The 15,128-nt window shown below is 52.0% G+C and overlaps 1 protein-coding gene across 1 annotated transcript in view; it reads right to left on the reverse strand.

The window, feature by feature from the left end:
- Nucleotides 1-15,128, reverse strand: part of Sympk (symplekin scaffold protein) — a 32,875-nt gene that overhangs the window by 9,223 nt on the left and 8,524 nt on the right. The window contains exons 6-15 of the mRNA XM_059280909.1: nucleotides 13,203-13,329; nucleotides 11,708-11,957; nucleotides 10,842-11,012; nucleotides 9,591-9,830; nucleotides 6,290-6,444; nucleotides 5,817-5,967; nucleotides 3,250-3,454; nucleotides 2,484-2,634; nucleotides 656-891; nucleotides 96-177 (exon numbers count right to left, since the gene is read on the reverse strand). Of these exons, the coding sequence (XP_059136892.1) occupies nucleotides 96-177; nucleotides 656-891; nucleotides 2,484-2,634; nucleotides 3,250-3,454; nucleotides 5,817-5,967; nucleotides 6,290-6,444; nucleotides 9,591-9,830; nucleotides 10,842-11,012; nucleotides 11,708-11,957; nucleotides 13,203-13,329 (1,768 nt within the window). The remainder of the gene's footprint in view (nucleotides 1-95; nucleotides 178-655; nucleotides 892-2,483; nucleotides 2,635-3,249; nucleotides 3,455-5,816; nucleotides 5,968-6,289; nucleotides 6,445-9,590; nucleotides 9,831-10,841; nucleotides 11,013-11,707; nucleotides 11,958-13,202; nucleotides 13,330-15,128) is intronic.

Raw genomic sequence — 15,128 nt, forward strand, 5'->3', positions numbered from 1 at the left:
GGCTCCGTCCCCAGAACTGGGCCTCACGTCACCCCCGCCTCCAGTCTAAACCACAGACCTTCAGACCCTTCCTGCCTCGGCTGCAGCCTGCTCACCTCATCCTCACAATACTTCCGTATCACCTCCAAGGCACTCTCGGTGATCAGCGGGGCCTCCAAAACCACCTTGGTGAAGACCCTGCCCAGGAAAGAGTCCTGTCTGTGTCCTGCTGGAGAAGTGCAGCAAGGCAGCCTATATCTCTGTGGCCCAACTGCACCCCAGCCTCCTCAGCCCTGGGTCCGGAGCTTCAGACTGGCACACAGAGGCAGACATGCTCCTCCCTCTCTGACGCTTTCTGCTGTTTGCTACGACTAGGGATGGAGCCCAGGGCTTCTTGTGTGCTAGGGAGGTACTCCACCACCAAGCCAGGGCCCCACCCCGGGAACTGTTAGTGCAGATGGGAAACAGAAGCCCAGAGGGTGACAGGCCACTCGGACCAAGGGGAGTGACCCTGATGAACATCACCGCAAGCCCTCACAGCATGGTCTACGTGGCTTCTGTAGGAAATGGAAAAAGGGAGAAAGAGAGGGACACGGGGAGGGCAAGTCTGGGTGGCACCGGGACGAAGGGGAAGTGGGACACAGGAGGGGAGGTGGGGCTTTCGGCCAGCCCTCACCCGTCCTTCTGGTCCGGTTTCTCCTGCAGGCCAGAGAGCAGGCGGATGAGGCAGTCCTCGTACTTGTCCAGGGTGCCTGAGGCCCCTGCGGCTAGGTAGGCGTTGTACTCCTGGTAGAGCCAGGCGAAAGCCAGGTCCAGGCGGCCCCGGACATCTTCCAGGATGAAGGACAGCACCTCTGCCTTGAGTCCAGAGTCAAACTGTGTCACGAGGCTGGCCAGGATCTTGATGCGCACCTGGGGAGGTGAGCACACGTCAGTGTGGCCGCCAGAGCATCTTCAATCGGGCTCAGGAGCCCCCAGTACAGACACCGTATACCGTGGGAACAGCGGCTAACATCTACGGCGTCAGCACCCAGACTGCTCGAGTTCAAGGCCAGCATGGTCAAAGTGAGAGAGACCTTATCTAGAAAACCAATCACTCCATCACTCAACCAACCCTTCAACCAAAGAGGCAGCATGAAGCATAAACACGGCAGTATCACACTGAGTGGTAGTGGACAAGGAAGAAACCAACCATCAACTGTCACCAAACCACCCCAAGCTCCCAGGAGTAACTGGGTGGTAAGCAGGTCCTTCAGGGTACAGGAAAAGGTCCTGAAGATTCTCTTTTTGTCACCTCTAGGCATGGACAGGACGTGGGCGACAACCAATAAAGAGGACACGGTGTCTGTATTGTCCAGAACAATCTTTCATGGAACTGGGGATGAAAGCCTCAGCCTTTGTACATGCTAGGTGCAGAGGCAAAAGTATCCAAATCAAAGAAAACACACGCATGCACAGATAAATACTTAAAATGAAAGAAAAAGCAAGGCATGATAGTCCATGCCTATAATCCCAGCATTTGGGAGGCAGAGGCAGGCATATCTCTGTGAGTCTCCAGAGAGAGTTCCAGGACAGCCAAGGCTATAGAGAGAAATCCTGTCTCGAAAGACCAAAAACAAGCCGGACAGTGGTGGTGCATGCCTTTAATCCCAGCACTCAGAAGGCAGAGGCAGGTGGATCTCTGTGAGTTCGAGGGCATCTTGGTCTATAAAGTGAGTTCTAGGACAGCCAGGGCTACACAAAGAAACCCTGTCTCCAAAACCTAAAAACAAAAAAAACGACAAAAAAAAAAAAAGAAAAACCAGGGCTGGAGAGATGGCTCAGAGGTTAAGAGCACTGACTGCCCTTCCAGAGGTTTTGAGTTCAATTCCCAGCAACCACATGGTGGCTGACAGCCATCTATAATGAGATCTGGTGCCCTCTTCTGGCCTGCAGGCGTACATACAAGCAGAATATTGTATACATAATAAATAAATCTTTTAAAAAAAGGAAAGAAAAAGAAAAACCAAAAACAACAACAATAAAACAAACAAACAAAGAGAAAATAAAGGCTGGAGAGGTAGCTTCACGGTTAAGAACACTGGGTGCTCTTGCAGAGGACCTGAGTTTGGTTTGTAGAACCCACACGGAGGCTCACAACTCCCTGTAACTCCAGTTCCAGAGAATCCGGCACCCTCTTCTGGCCTCTGTGGGCTCCTGCACACACACAGTGCACATAAACTCACGCAGACAAACACACGTATACTATAAATTAAACAAACAAATTTTAAAAAAGCAAAACACTTCTTTTTTAAAATAGGTCTGTCTGAGATGTAAAACTGATAAGAAAAGTGGCCACTAAGAACCAGCCCTGCAGGACCAGCCCCATGGAGAGCTGCCCCCCACCTCACAAGTCTCCACTGTCTAGAAGGCTGCTGCTCTGATTTCGCAGGGGGTGGAGTCAAGCCTGGAGGAGCCAGGGACTGGAGAGCCACACAGACTTTTCACTGAACTGCAGAGCACACCTGGGCCGCCCCACTGCAAGCTACAGCCTTCTCAGCCCTCAGGATCCGCTTCACGGCTCCCAGCTTCATGGCTTCCACCTGGGCATCTGTCAGGGGCTTCAGCACATCACTCAGACGGAAGATCTTCTTGCGCCCACCAGCGCCTGCCAGCCTACATGAGGACAGGGGCAAGGACAGTGACTTGGCATGCTTTCTGCATCCCAGCCTATGTGGTGGCCCCAGCTCTGGGACTGGGCCACACAAAGACACACAGGCCCTCCCCAGCTACGAATTCCCCGAGTGAGGTCAGCACACCAGGAAGACTGAGTGAGAAGGAAATTGTGACTGTTTCTGCCCAGGAGGGTGCCTCCCTGTGAGAACAGGCAGGACCAGAAGGGTCTCAGACAGAGAAGGGTAGGCACAAAGACCCTGGCCGGGGCTTGCTGTGGTGAGGAAGAGGAATGGGGAGGGAGCCAGAGGCTGCAAGGGAGCCGGTAACACTGGACCCTCAGGTGGGTCGAGATTGATCTGGGGTAAAAGTGATGGGAAGATGAGGGTGGCGACGATGAGCAAGAGCCCTTGCTGCACATCAGGACCAACACTGACGGCCTCACTGTCACATGACTTGTGACCCGAGTTCTCTAACCTAGTGACTCCATCTCTGAGAGGCACCACCATTCTCCCAAGACAGAAAAAAGAGGTGTGGCTGCAGAAACCCACTGACTCTGAAGTCAGGGGGAACCTGATCCAGCCCTCGGGGCCCATGTCCAACTAGAAGAGGACTCACCGTGGCTGCGTGACAGGGATGATGGGTTCCGGCCTCCTCTTGGCCTGGGGTACCTCCTCCTCCAAGGGGGACATGGTGCTCAGGGAGCCCACCACAGAGATGGCCTGGCCCTGCACAGACAGGCGCCTCTTGATGAGGACGCTCTCTGGCTTCACCACCTTCTCCTCCTTGGGTTCCTCCTTGCACTGTCTCGTCTGCTCCACACCTGAGGGAGGAACCACAGCACCCTCAGCCCCATCATCCCTGAGGGAGCAGCCACAGCACCCTCAGCTCCATCATCCCGTGGCCCAGTCTCTGCTGTGCACGCAGCAACATGACCCAAGGATCCACCAGAAGGCTTCACTCTGGGAGGCACAGCCCATGTTACAGCCAACCGAGATACGTCACAAGCAAGCTCTCTTAGGTTTATGTTTGTGCAGATGTATGCGTGTGTGACTTGTCTGTTAATGTGCTAGACTGTGCTCACACATCAAAGTGAGAGACGGATTCTTAACTTCTTTTATCACTACTTTGTGTGGGTCTTTTTGTTTTTTTGAGACAGGGTTTCTCTGTGTAACAGCTCTGGCTGTTCTGGAAGTCACTCTGTAGACCAGGCTGGCCTTGAACTCACATTAAGAGCATGTGACGGGCTGGAGAGGTGGCTCAGAGGTTAAGAGCACTGCTTGCTCTTCCAAAGGTCCTGAGTTCAATTCCCAGCAACCACATGGTGGCTTACAACCATCTGTAATGAGATCTGGTGCCCTCTTCTGGCCTGCAGGGATACGTGCAGACAGAACACTATACATAATAAATAAATAAATCTTTAAAAAAAAAAAAAAAAAAAAAAAGAGCATGTGACACCACTGCCCGGCTCTACTTTTTTTAAAAATTGAGACAGGGTCTCACCGTGCAGCCCTAGCTAGCCGGGACTCACTCTAAACCGCTGGCCTCAAATCCAGAGACCTGCCTGCCTCTGCCTCCTGAGTGCCAGGGTTAAACGGGTATGCTGCCCTGCCTGGCTTTTTTTTTTAAATCATTACACTGTATTTATGTATCGTACGTACGTAGGTGCGAGGACAATCTGTGGAGTTGGTTCTCTCAATGAGCCCCACGGATTAAACTCAGGTCATCAGATTGACAGCAGCAGGCACCTCTGCCAACCGAGCCATCCGACCAGCCACACTTGGTGTTCTAAGACGGGTCACCGCGGAACACTGCACAGCCAGCTGTTTCATTAAGACTGGCTGGCAGCCGGGCGTGGGGGCGCACACCTGTAATCCCAGCCCTCGGGAGGCAGAGCCAGGCGGATCTCTGTGAGTTTGAGGCCAGCCTGGGCTACAGAGTGAGTTCCAGGAATGGTGCAAAGCTACACAGAGAAACCCTGTCTCGAAAAACCAAAAAAAAAAAAAGACTGGTTGGCCAGGGAGATCCAGGACCCACCTGTCTCTGCCCTCATCCGGCGCTGGGTAGCCAGCACACCACCTTGGCTTCTCTGTGGATGTTAGGGATCAAACACAAGTCCTCATGCCAACTGACACAGTAAGCACATGCCCACCAAGCCATCTCCCCAGCTTCTTGTCTAAAAGGTTTGTTGCATCTTATCTATTTGTACGGGGATGTGCATGCATGTGCCAGGGTGCATGTGTAGTGTGGGCTTCTCTCCTTCCACCACGCAGGTCCCAGGGATCAAACTCAAGTTCTGAGCTTGACAGCAAATACTTGTAGCCACTGAGATGACGTACCGGCCCATTTGGGGTTGGTGACTTAGGGTCTCATGCACTCCAGGCTGTCCTCAAACTCACTATGCATGCAAGGATGACCTCTAATCCTCCTGCCTCCACTCCCTAGGATGTCAAGTGAGTGCCACTCAGGCATCCTCATGATTAGCAGTCTTCACTAGGGAAAACCTGAACGCACCAAAGACTCGTAGACTGCTGTTCACAGTAGCTATGCTCACGACAACAGGGTCTGAACTGGTGCATGGCTCAGAGGGTAAGGGGCTGAGTCCAGTCTTTGGAACCCACGTAAAGGTGGAAAGAAAGTACGTGCTTTGTGAGGCTCACAGCCGCGCTGACACAATTTACACCTCAAAGAACAGGCTGGTGCGAGTGTGGCTCACACCTGTAATCCCCACACTCAGGACTAGGCAGGAAGACTGGTGCACGTTAGAGGCCAACATGGGTTCCACAACAAGACGACAAAAGCCTGGACTGGAGGGGTGGCTCAGTGTGAAGAGCATTTGCAGCTCTTGCAGAGGACCCAGGTTTCGCTCCCGCTCCCAACACCACCTCTGGTGATTCTTCCATCTCCCCAAGACCTGACACCCTCTTCTTGGCCTCTGAGGGCACACACGAAAAAACAAAAACATACTGACGAAATAAGGGGAACTCTCAGTGACCTGACAGTCCGTCAGGTTCAGTCTGGACCTCAAGGTGAAGTCTGCTGGGTTTCAAAGCCCAGGGCCTGAGACACTGAGCGTTCTGCATAATGATGGACCCATGAGGGGTGGCACATGACCTTCACCCCCACAGCTTTTCCAGAAGGAGAGTCCAGTGCCAAGGCCTGGCCTGGGTCAGCACAAGACTCACCAGGACCCAGCCCTGCAGCTGTCATCTGCGTGGCCATGAGCCGAGCCAGGTGCTTGATCTGGGCTTCAGTGCCTGCTGACTCCACCGGGGTGTAGATGGCTTGGAAGGAGGCAGGCATGGTCTCAGGCAGGTACACCATGCTGATGAGGACCTGCGGGATGCCCAGGGAGGGGAATCCTTAGCCAGCTCAGCCTGGGGCAGCATGGGAGAAGCAGCAGGAACTGGTCGGGCTGGGCCTGCTCTCCTTGTCTCAGCTTTCTGCAGACCCAATGACCACCAGGCTGTCCACTTGGGAGAGACCCCGCCCCCAATAACAGAGTGAGTAGATGGGGAGTGGGATACTGAGGACTAATGGCCTCTGGAAGGAGGAAGGATGAGAACAGGCCCATCCAAGGGTGGAAGGGACCCTCTGGCTGATGCTACCAGAAGGTGGCCAGAGAAAGACTGGGATCCAGACTCCTGTCCTTCCTCACCAGATTGGCCACATTGTCAGGTGTCAGCAGAGGCTGCAAGAACTCAGCGGTGATGTCCGTGTCTGACTGGCCTGAGATCTGGGCTGAGGCCTTCGAAGTCCCTGATGGTCCAGGCTCCAAGTCTTTGTCCTCATCATCTTCTCCCAAGTTGGGCTCTGAGAAGGGGAAGGGAACAAGAGGCTGGCTCTCGACTGCAGCAGGACCTGTGCTCAGGGAGCCAGGTGGCCCTGCCTCTAGCAGGTCACTGCAGGGAGCAGCCACACAGCAGGCAAGTAGCTGAGCTGCATGTGCCATGGCCATGAAAGCACCACAGGCCCAGGATCCATGTCTTCCTGGGTCTCGGGGCTCATCTGGGACACGGCAAAAAGCCAAAAACCTCTAGTTGACCAGCTCCAAGATGATGAATACATCATGAATATACTCCACACTGAGGACGGAAGGCAGGACCCGTACTCACTAGGCAGGTGTCCCCAGCAAGAGACAATGCTGCTGTTACTGTCCCCATCACTGACATCATCCTCCTTCACCTTTTAAAAGAGTTGTTTATTTAGTTTATATGTGAGGGTACTTGCCTGCATGTATGTATATCTGTGCATCATATGTGTGCATGTGGAGGTCAGAAGAGGGTGATAGATGCCCTAGAACTGGACTAACAGATTGTTATGAGCTGCCTTGTCAGTACTGGGAATTGAACCCGGGTCCTCTGAAAGAACAGAGAGCACTCTTAACCTGAGTCATCACACCAGCTCCACCCAGCCCCCCTTTCTGAGACACTGTCTTTTTTTTTTTTTAAATTTTAATTTAACTTTATTTTATGTGCATTGGCATGAGGGTGTTGGATCCCCTGGAACTGGAGTTACAGTCAGTTATGAGCTGCCGTGTGGTGCTGGGAACTGAACCACAGTCCTCTAGAAGAGCAGCCAGTGCTCTAAACCACCGAGCCATCTCTCCAGCCCCGAGACACTTTCTTATGTACCTCAGGTTGGCCTAAACTTACTATATAGCTCAGACTAGTTTGGAACTCATGACTCCCCTGCTTCAGATGCCCAAGTGCTGGGATCAGAGGCGTGTACCACCATGCCTTGCTAGAGATTGGCATTCCACAGTAGGGGACTTAGTAGATATGGCAGGACGCTAGCTGAGTGAGCAAGTGAGAGACATATGGACCCAATGCACTGTGTGATCCATATCCAGACACAGAAGGCTCCAGTACCACTTCTGCAACCTGTCTGGCCATCCAAAATCACTTTAAAACAGTAAGTTTTAAGAAATATGGAGCTGGACAAATGGGTCAACCCATGAGAGCATTTGCTGTTTTTCCAAAGGACCCAAATTTGGTGTCCATCACTCATGTCACACAGCTCACAAATAATGCTTGTAACTCCAGTACCAAAGGGTCCAATGTCCTCTGCCAGCCTTTGTGAGCGACTGCACTCATGCTCATACACACACCCACAGACATACATGCACATACATGATTAAAAATAAAAATGTATCTTAGCCGGGTGGGCAGTGGTGGCGCACACCTTTCATCCCAGCACTCGGGAGGCAGAGGCAGGCAGATCTCTGTGAGTTCGAGGCTAGCCTGGACTACAGAGTGAGTTCCAGGACAGCCAGGGCTACAGAGAGAAGAAACTCTGTCTCAATCAATCAATCATTAAAGAGAGAGAGAGAGAGAGAGAGAGAGAGAGATGGACTTTACACAGAATGTAAATGCACACGCCGTTCACTTAAGTGCCTCCCTTCAGGAGTGTCCTATGATTAGATGTGTAGGACAGTCTACAGCAGGGGCAGAAATGAGATGTCCACAAATCTAACTGTGAACGTTCCCATGCCCATTACAAAGTACCTGGCCACCATTAAAAAGATGCAGGGCAGGGATAGAGGTAGCTTAGACTTAAGAACACCCAAACAGTGGCTCACAACTAACTGCAATGCCAGTTTTAGGGGATTTGATACCCTCTTCTGTCTTCCAAAGACACCAAGCATAGATGTGATAAACATAAATGTGTGCAAGCAGAACGCTCACACATAAAATAAAATGAATCTAATGAAAAAGCTAAAATAAATAGTAAAAAGATGCAGGGCCCGAGATGGGCTCAGTGGGGAAAGGTGCTTCCTGCACAAACCTGAAGATCTGAGTTCAATCCCCAGAACTCACGTAAGGGGGAAGGAGAGGCCAGACACCACAGAGTTGTGCCCTGGCCTCCATACACACGCCATGGCACATGTGCAGCCCACCACAATAAAGACCAAACATGCAGTAGATTCCAATGTGCACACATAAACACTCCTAGAAACCTAATGAAAGCAGAACGCTGCTCTCACTCACTGAGCAATGGAGAAATGTAGCTAGATTCCCACAGCGGCCCTTATGAAATTAGTTAATTCCACTTGAATATGAAAAAGAACTTCATAGCTCAGTGCACTGGCACACATCTGCAAGCCCAGCACTTCAGAAGCAGAGGCAGGTGGATCTCTATGAGTTTGAAGGCCAGCCAGGACTATAGAGTGAGATCCTGACAAAAACAAAACAAAACCCCCAAATAATTTCAGAAATATTCTATAAACAAACACAGGTGACATTTTTTAAAATGCTGGTACGGAGAGTCTGTTATGGTCAACACTATCGTTGCGTACCCCAGAAGTCACTTCAAAGCTAGGGTGGTGACGCATGCCTGCATTCCCTACACTTGGAGGCGGAGGAGGTAAGACTGTGTCTCAACAAAAACCAAATATGTTAAAAATTTCAAATTAAAAAAGAAAAATCCAAGCTGGGCAGTGGTGGCGCACGCCTTTCATCTCAGTACTCAGGAGGCAGAGGAAGGCGGATCTCTGTGAGTTTGAGGCCAGCCTGGGCTACAGAGTGAGTTCCAGGACAGTCAGGATGGTTACACAGAGAAATCCAAAAACCAAAAAAAGAAAAATCCAATTCTATATATCACATAAAGGAAAAGAGCCTTCTACACATGTATAAACAGGAAAGAAAACATTCAGACTAAGACACACTCGCCACTCACTTCATTCCTCTCTGTAACATCTAAATGAATCCGAATTGGCCACACACCCGTCATCCCAGCAGTCCAGAAAGGAGACAGAAAGACCAAGGTCATCCTTTCCTAGACTAGAAGTCCCTACTCAGAAACACACGGTCACACTTACTCAATGTACTACACACCACAGTTATTTTACTTGGATATGTTTACCAAATCATGCTACGGAATGCCCTGTGTACTAATGCAACTTAACGCTGTGTACCAAAGCCACCCCAGCCAGTCCCAAGCCTTACTACCCAGCTCACCCAGCTTCATCTTCTTCAGCGTGGAGTCAGCATCATCCCGGGGCCGTTTGCGGGAATCCTTGCTGCTGGGCATGTTGCGGGCGATCTCTGCCTGGGGGGTGCCCAGGTCCACCAGCAGGGTGGTGATCTGGGCCTGGAACTCCAAGGAGGCAGGGTGCTTGAGCACGCTCAGCAAGTGCAGCTTGAGGTTCTTACGCACGCTGCTCACCTGGGACTTGGCCAGTGTTGGGGGCAGGTTGGCTGTGAGGATAGAGGTGGGAGCTCGGTGCTGGGGACAGATCACTGTGTGGCCTGCCAGGCTCAATGCTTAGCCCCAAACGTGGGTAGGGCTCTTGCTGCCATTCCTTGGGAAGTTCCTAGGCTCACAGCGCTGGTGGCCTTCCCTCTTTCAAGCTGAGACTGAGAACCTAAGAGACCTCTACGATGTCAGTCCTTTAAGGTGAGGAAACCTAAAGGTTATTTCTCTGCACTCGAGCCTCAGGCCCCGTCTCCGATCTGCAGTCCAGCGCTACCCTGGGGAGAGCTGGAACTGCCACCGTCTCCAAAGCTGCTGACTGAACGGCTGCCACAGCTCAGGCCGGTCCTCCTGCCACTGGCATGACCAGCCAGAGTCTCAGTCACCTTGGTGAGCAAGCTTCCCTTGCTCCACAGAGAAAGAGGACTCTACCTCGGCCAGCGCCACTCTCATTCCCTTCTGAGGGAACCACCCTGTCTCCATCCTCTGTCCAAGTGTGCAGGAGACTGGGGCCAATGAGAACACGGCGTTTCCCTGGCCACTGTGATTGGCTCACTGGTAGGCTCGCAATCTCTGCTCAGCCAATCATAAACAATGAGCGTCAACCCTTGACTTTTGCTGGAATGATGGGGAAAGAGTTGCTCTCTCTCTCTGTTGCTAAGTAGATAGCCCCCTTGAGCTCCGGGGCCATCTTTGCTGCTTCAGGAAAGAGCCAGAAAACAAAGCCAACACAGGAGCTCAGAGGTGGACACACTAGATCCGGGACCAGCATTCATCCATGCCTCAAGCCTAGACTTGTGGAGTTTTATCCAGGCACAGACATGGGAAACTGTCACCAGCCTCCTGTCCTTGTGGGCTGAGCATCCCGAGCCAGCCTTGAAGCGGTTTTCTACCTAACCTGGAGCTCACAGTGAGCTGCGGTGCTGATAGCACACAGTGGGGAATGCAGAGCTCAACAGCACCTCAGAACCACCCACCTGCCAGGACGGGGCATGAGGTGGGGACCCCCAACCTACCGTGCAGGGTCTCATAGGCCTGGATCACCTCGGACATGAACATGGGTCTCTGGCGGGCGATGTTGGCGAGGGAGCCCAGGGCTGTGGTCAGGTTGATGGAGGAGATGGCGGGGTGTACCATGAACTTCAGCAGCTGCTCTAAGGCCGCCTTGCCTTCTTCCCACAGGACATCTAACGGGGAAGGAGAGGATCAGTCAGTGGGGCCCCACTGTCAACCTGACTCGATGAAGATTCACCCACACAGCCTAACAGGCCCTGGAGCATCACGGCTCTCAGTCTAGTCCTCCAGAGCCAACACTTAATATTTTGGTGTAAATACACTGAGCTCCTATTACAGGAAAACGACTAAAGCAAATTCCACATGTACCCACAGAGCACACTGCAGCAGCACTGTGGGCCACTGCATACCCACAGAGCATACTGTGGGCCACTGCATACCCACAGAGCACACTGTAGCAGCACTGTGGGCCACTGCATAGCAAGTTCTTTTGTTCTGTTTAAGACAGGGTCTTATTATGTAGCCTGGATTGGACTCAAACTCATGATCCTCCTGCCTCCACCTCCCAAGTGCTGATGTTTTCAGGCATCTCATGCCCAGTGTATGCAGGGCTGGGGAAACTTCAGGGCTCTATGGCAGGCAAGCACTCTACTAATGCATCTGCAGCTCAGGCCTGTAATCTCACCAAACTCAAAGGTTCAGTTAAGAGGATCAGAAGTTCAAGGTTACCCTCAGCTACACAAGGCTAACCTGGGATACACGACACCCTGTCTGGAACAAAACAGAAAAAGGGCATGTGGGAAGAAGAAGGTGACTGTGAGAAGGGGTGGTGAGCACACACAGGGCTCTAGGGCAGGGCAGCACTCACTGTACTGGATGTAGGGGTGATCTCGAGGAATCCGGTCCAGACTGATGTCATGCTCCTGGCGTCGAGGGACTTCTGAATCAGCCATGCGGGGTGACAGGGTGACAATGAGGCCCTCCACAAACTTGATGGCATGTGTACGGATGCCATCATTGTCAGAATCCAACAGCAGGATGATTTCCCCAGCCATGGAGGACACCATGTCCCAGCAGGCCTCCTGGAGATCGTTGATGACCCGAGACTTCACCATCCACTGCCAAGGGACCAGGAGGAATAGAAGAGTCAGAGAGAGCCAAGACAACACATCAACTGTTAGCAGGTTCTGCCCCCACCCCAGACTGAATGAATGTGAGCACACTCACTTGGCTAAACCAACAGCTATGCCCAGTGCTGGGCAGGGCTGGGATGGGGGTGACCGAGACACAGCTAACCCAGTGATGAAGTACCAGATCTCAAGATACAGGAGCAGTCACCTCAGAGGCTGCTCTTCCAGAGGACCAGGTTAGATTCCCATACCCACACAGCAGCGTTAACTGTCTGTAACTGCAGTTCCAGAAGATCTGATGCCCTCTTCTGGCCTCCACAGGCACTGTACACACAGTGCATAGACATACATGCGGGCAAAACACCCATATACCAAAAAAAAAAAAAAAGGGCAGCAGTGACTAGCCAGCTTCATTTTGCTACCAACGAATGGCCTGACCAATGAGCTCACTCTCCTATGTCATCAAGTAAGAGCTGAGAACTCATGTGATTCCCCCTCCTTTTCAAGATGTATTTTTACGTGTATGGTGTTTTGTCTACATGTTATCTGTGCACCACATATATGTAGTACCCGTGGGGTCAGAGAGGGCGTCCAGTGACCTGAAATTGGACTTACAGATGGTTATGAGACACCATGTGGGTGTCAGGAAGTGAACCTGGGTCCTCTGGAAGAGCAAGTATTCCCAACAGCTTGGCCATCTCTGTATACTCATGATTCTTTTTTAAAAAATGCTCTTATTTTTGTAGTCCAAGGTAGCCTTGCCTCTTCTGCTTCAGCCTCCCACATGCTGGGTTGACAGGCGAGCAAGCAAAGCCTGGCTGCTGATTCTTTAGTCTGTGCTGCTCACTGGGGAAGCTCTGAGAAGGCTGCACCTAGAGTCCTGATCCTGACTGTCCCCTGCACCACCTGCCAGAGGGTTTGAAAGTGGAGATTCTTGGGCAATGTTTGTTGAATGCATCAATGAGTGGACCCAGAAGACCACCTTAGATGCCTTGTTGTCTGTTCTCACAACAGCAGCAAACCTCGATCATGACAAGCTCATGCTCGCCAGGACTGACAGTACAGGCATAAGCCAGCCAAAGGAGGCGGCACAGGAAGGGAGAGAGAAATCAAGGTTTCCCTGGGCAACTCAGCCTTGAGTTCAACACCCACTACCAGACCAAACCACACTGAGGTGGCTTCGACTGGAAGGCAGGCCATCCTTCATTGGGAAGGCCCAGCTGTGGTCCTCACCTGCAGGGCCACCTTGTAGAGCTGGGTCATGGTGAGAATGGCTTTCTTTACCACGTTCACATTTTCATCCCGCAGGAGCATGTTGAGGTTGGCGATCAGTTTTAGCAGCAGCTCAATGTCTCTCTTGCTGGGGAGGGAAGAAAAGGGGCCTGGTCATGCTGACCTTGGGGTAGAGGACAGGGACTCAGGCCCACAGATCAAGAAACTGAGGTGGATGGATCAGAATCTTTGTTGCTAGCAGACACCTCCACTGTACGTCTGTCATGGGCCCCTGGGCCATAGCTGGCCCTGCAGCCTTCACTCCTTCAACTCTGTGGGCCCAGCTGTCTCTGTAAGTGACAGCCAACAACTGTTCCAGTTTGACCAGTGCATCATCTTCTTCTCCGAGTCTCAGCTCCGGCCTGGCCTCCGACGACAGCTGAGGATGACCTTGAGCTCCAGATCTGCCTCCACATCCTGTGTGCTAGAACTTGTAAGTGTGTGCCTCCACACAGATTTATAAGGTGCTGGGGACGGAAGCCCAGGCCTTGTACATGCTAGGCAAGCACTCTGACTGCACCACATCCCTAGCCTTGGTCCTTCATCCTATCTGAAGAACATCTACTGCGCAGGTGGTGGAAACAGCCACAAAACCCACCAAGTGCTTAATGAAAGGGCTTGATAGAAACACCTCGTTTTGTTTACTCAGGCCTGAAGGCTCCCACATTAGGGACCCTTCGGTAGGACTAAGAACTGGCAGGGTCACTTCGGTTGCCAGAAAGAACCAAAGGCCTCCAGGAACGTCTCGTCAAGGAACAAAGAAATCTGAGAAGGTCAGCCAGCCCCAGAGCTCAGTACATTAATGTGTTTTTTCACAAAATAAGTTCCATCTGATTCTAAGCATCAGTTGCACCATTCAAAAAATATGAGGCATCAAACAAACAAAGAAACAAAAAAGACCAAAAAAATAGGCTGGAGAGATGGTTCAGTGTTTGAGCACTGGCTGCAGGCCTGGCTCCGTGAGACTCTCAGACAAAAACCTGACTGTCAGATGTCAGAAGGCAGGGTGGTACACAGCTTTGCTCCCTGCTGCGTCCTTCAGCACACGGGCACACATCTGATACACACGATGTTTTGTGAACCCCGAAAATTTGGTAAAGCTGGGTGTGGTGGCACAGGCTACAATCTCGGCACTGAGGAAGCTGAGGCGGTTCAAGAAGTTCAAGGCCACAGTGAGAACCCGTCTCCAGCAGACAGACAAAAACCACCACCCATTTTCCCAGGAAAGAGGCGAGTGTGACAGTGTAGGGCACTGGGGTCAGAGATACAGGATAACATATCCTAGGTCTGCCAAGTTCCACCAAGTGAACCTGGGAAAACCCACCTGACCCTCCAAGCCTATTTTCTCAATTAAACAGATCAAGAAACGCCTCAAGGCCTCACGAGGGAGGTTGAACAACTCCTGGCAGGCTAGGAGGGCAACAAAAAGAGCTATTTTATCTCCTCCCTGTTACAACGCCAGGAATGAGAAGAGAGGAAGGAGCTCCTCCCCCTTCTGAGGAGCAGGGGGTGACTGGTCCACCCAAGGCTGCTGTAGCGATCAAAGGCTAGAGACCCCGAGCCACTGTTAGACAGGTGCCCTTGCTTGTTCAACACCTCCACTGTCACCGTGAGAACCAACCCTGTCTGAGGCAGATGCCAGGACGTGGAGGCCAGCAAGACAGACAGCCCTGCTGTGAAGCTGACTTTTTTTGTGGTGAGTGGCCCAGGCGATTTCAAGCAGTGTGGAGCATCACAAAGAACAGCGACAGTGAAGAGAAGCGCCACTGTGCAGGAGCCAGAGGGAATGCTCAGGAAGGGTTTTCTGAGGAGCCCTGGCCAAGGGAGGGAATGGCCACCTAAGCAGACAGCTACGAAGGACACTGGTGTTTTGTGAGGGGCAGAGAA

Source organism: Peromyscus eremicus, chromosome 1 (genome assembly GCF_949786415.1).
Source record: "Peromyscus eremicus chromosome 1, PerEre_H2_v1, whole genome shotgun sequence".
In the NCBI taxonomy this organism is placed as follows: domain Eukaryota; kingdom Metazoa; phylum Chordata; class Mammalia; order Rodentia; family Cricetidae; genus Peromyscus; species Peromyscus eremicus.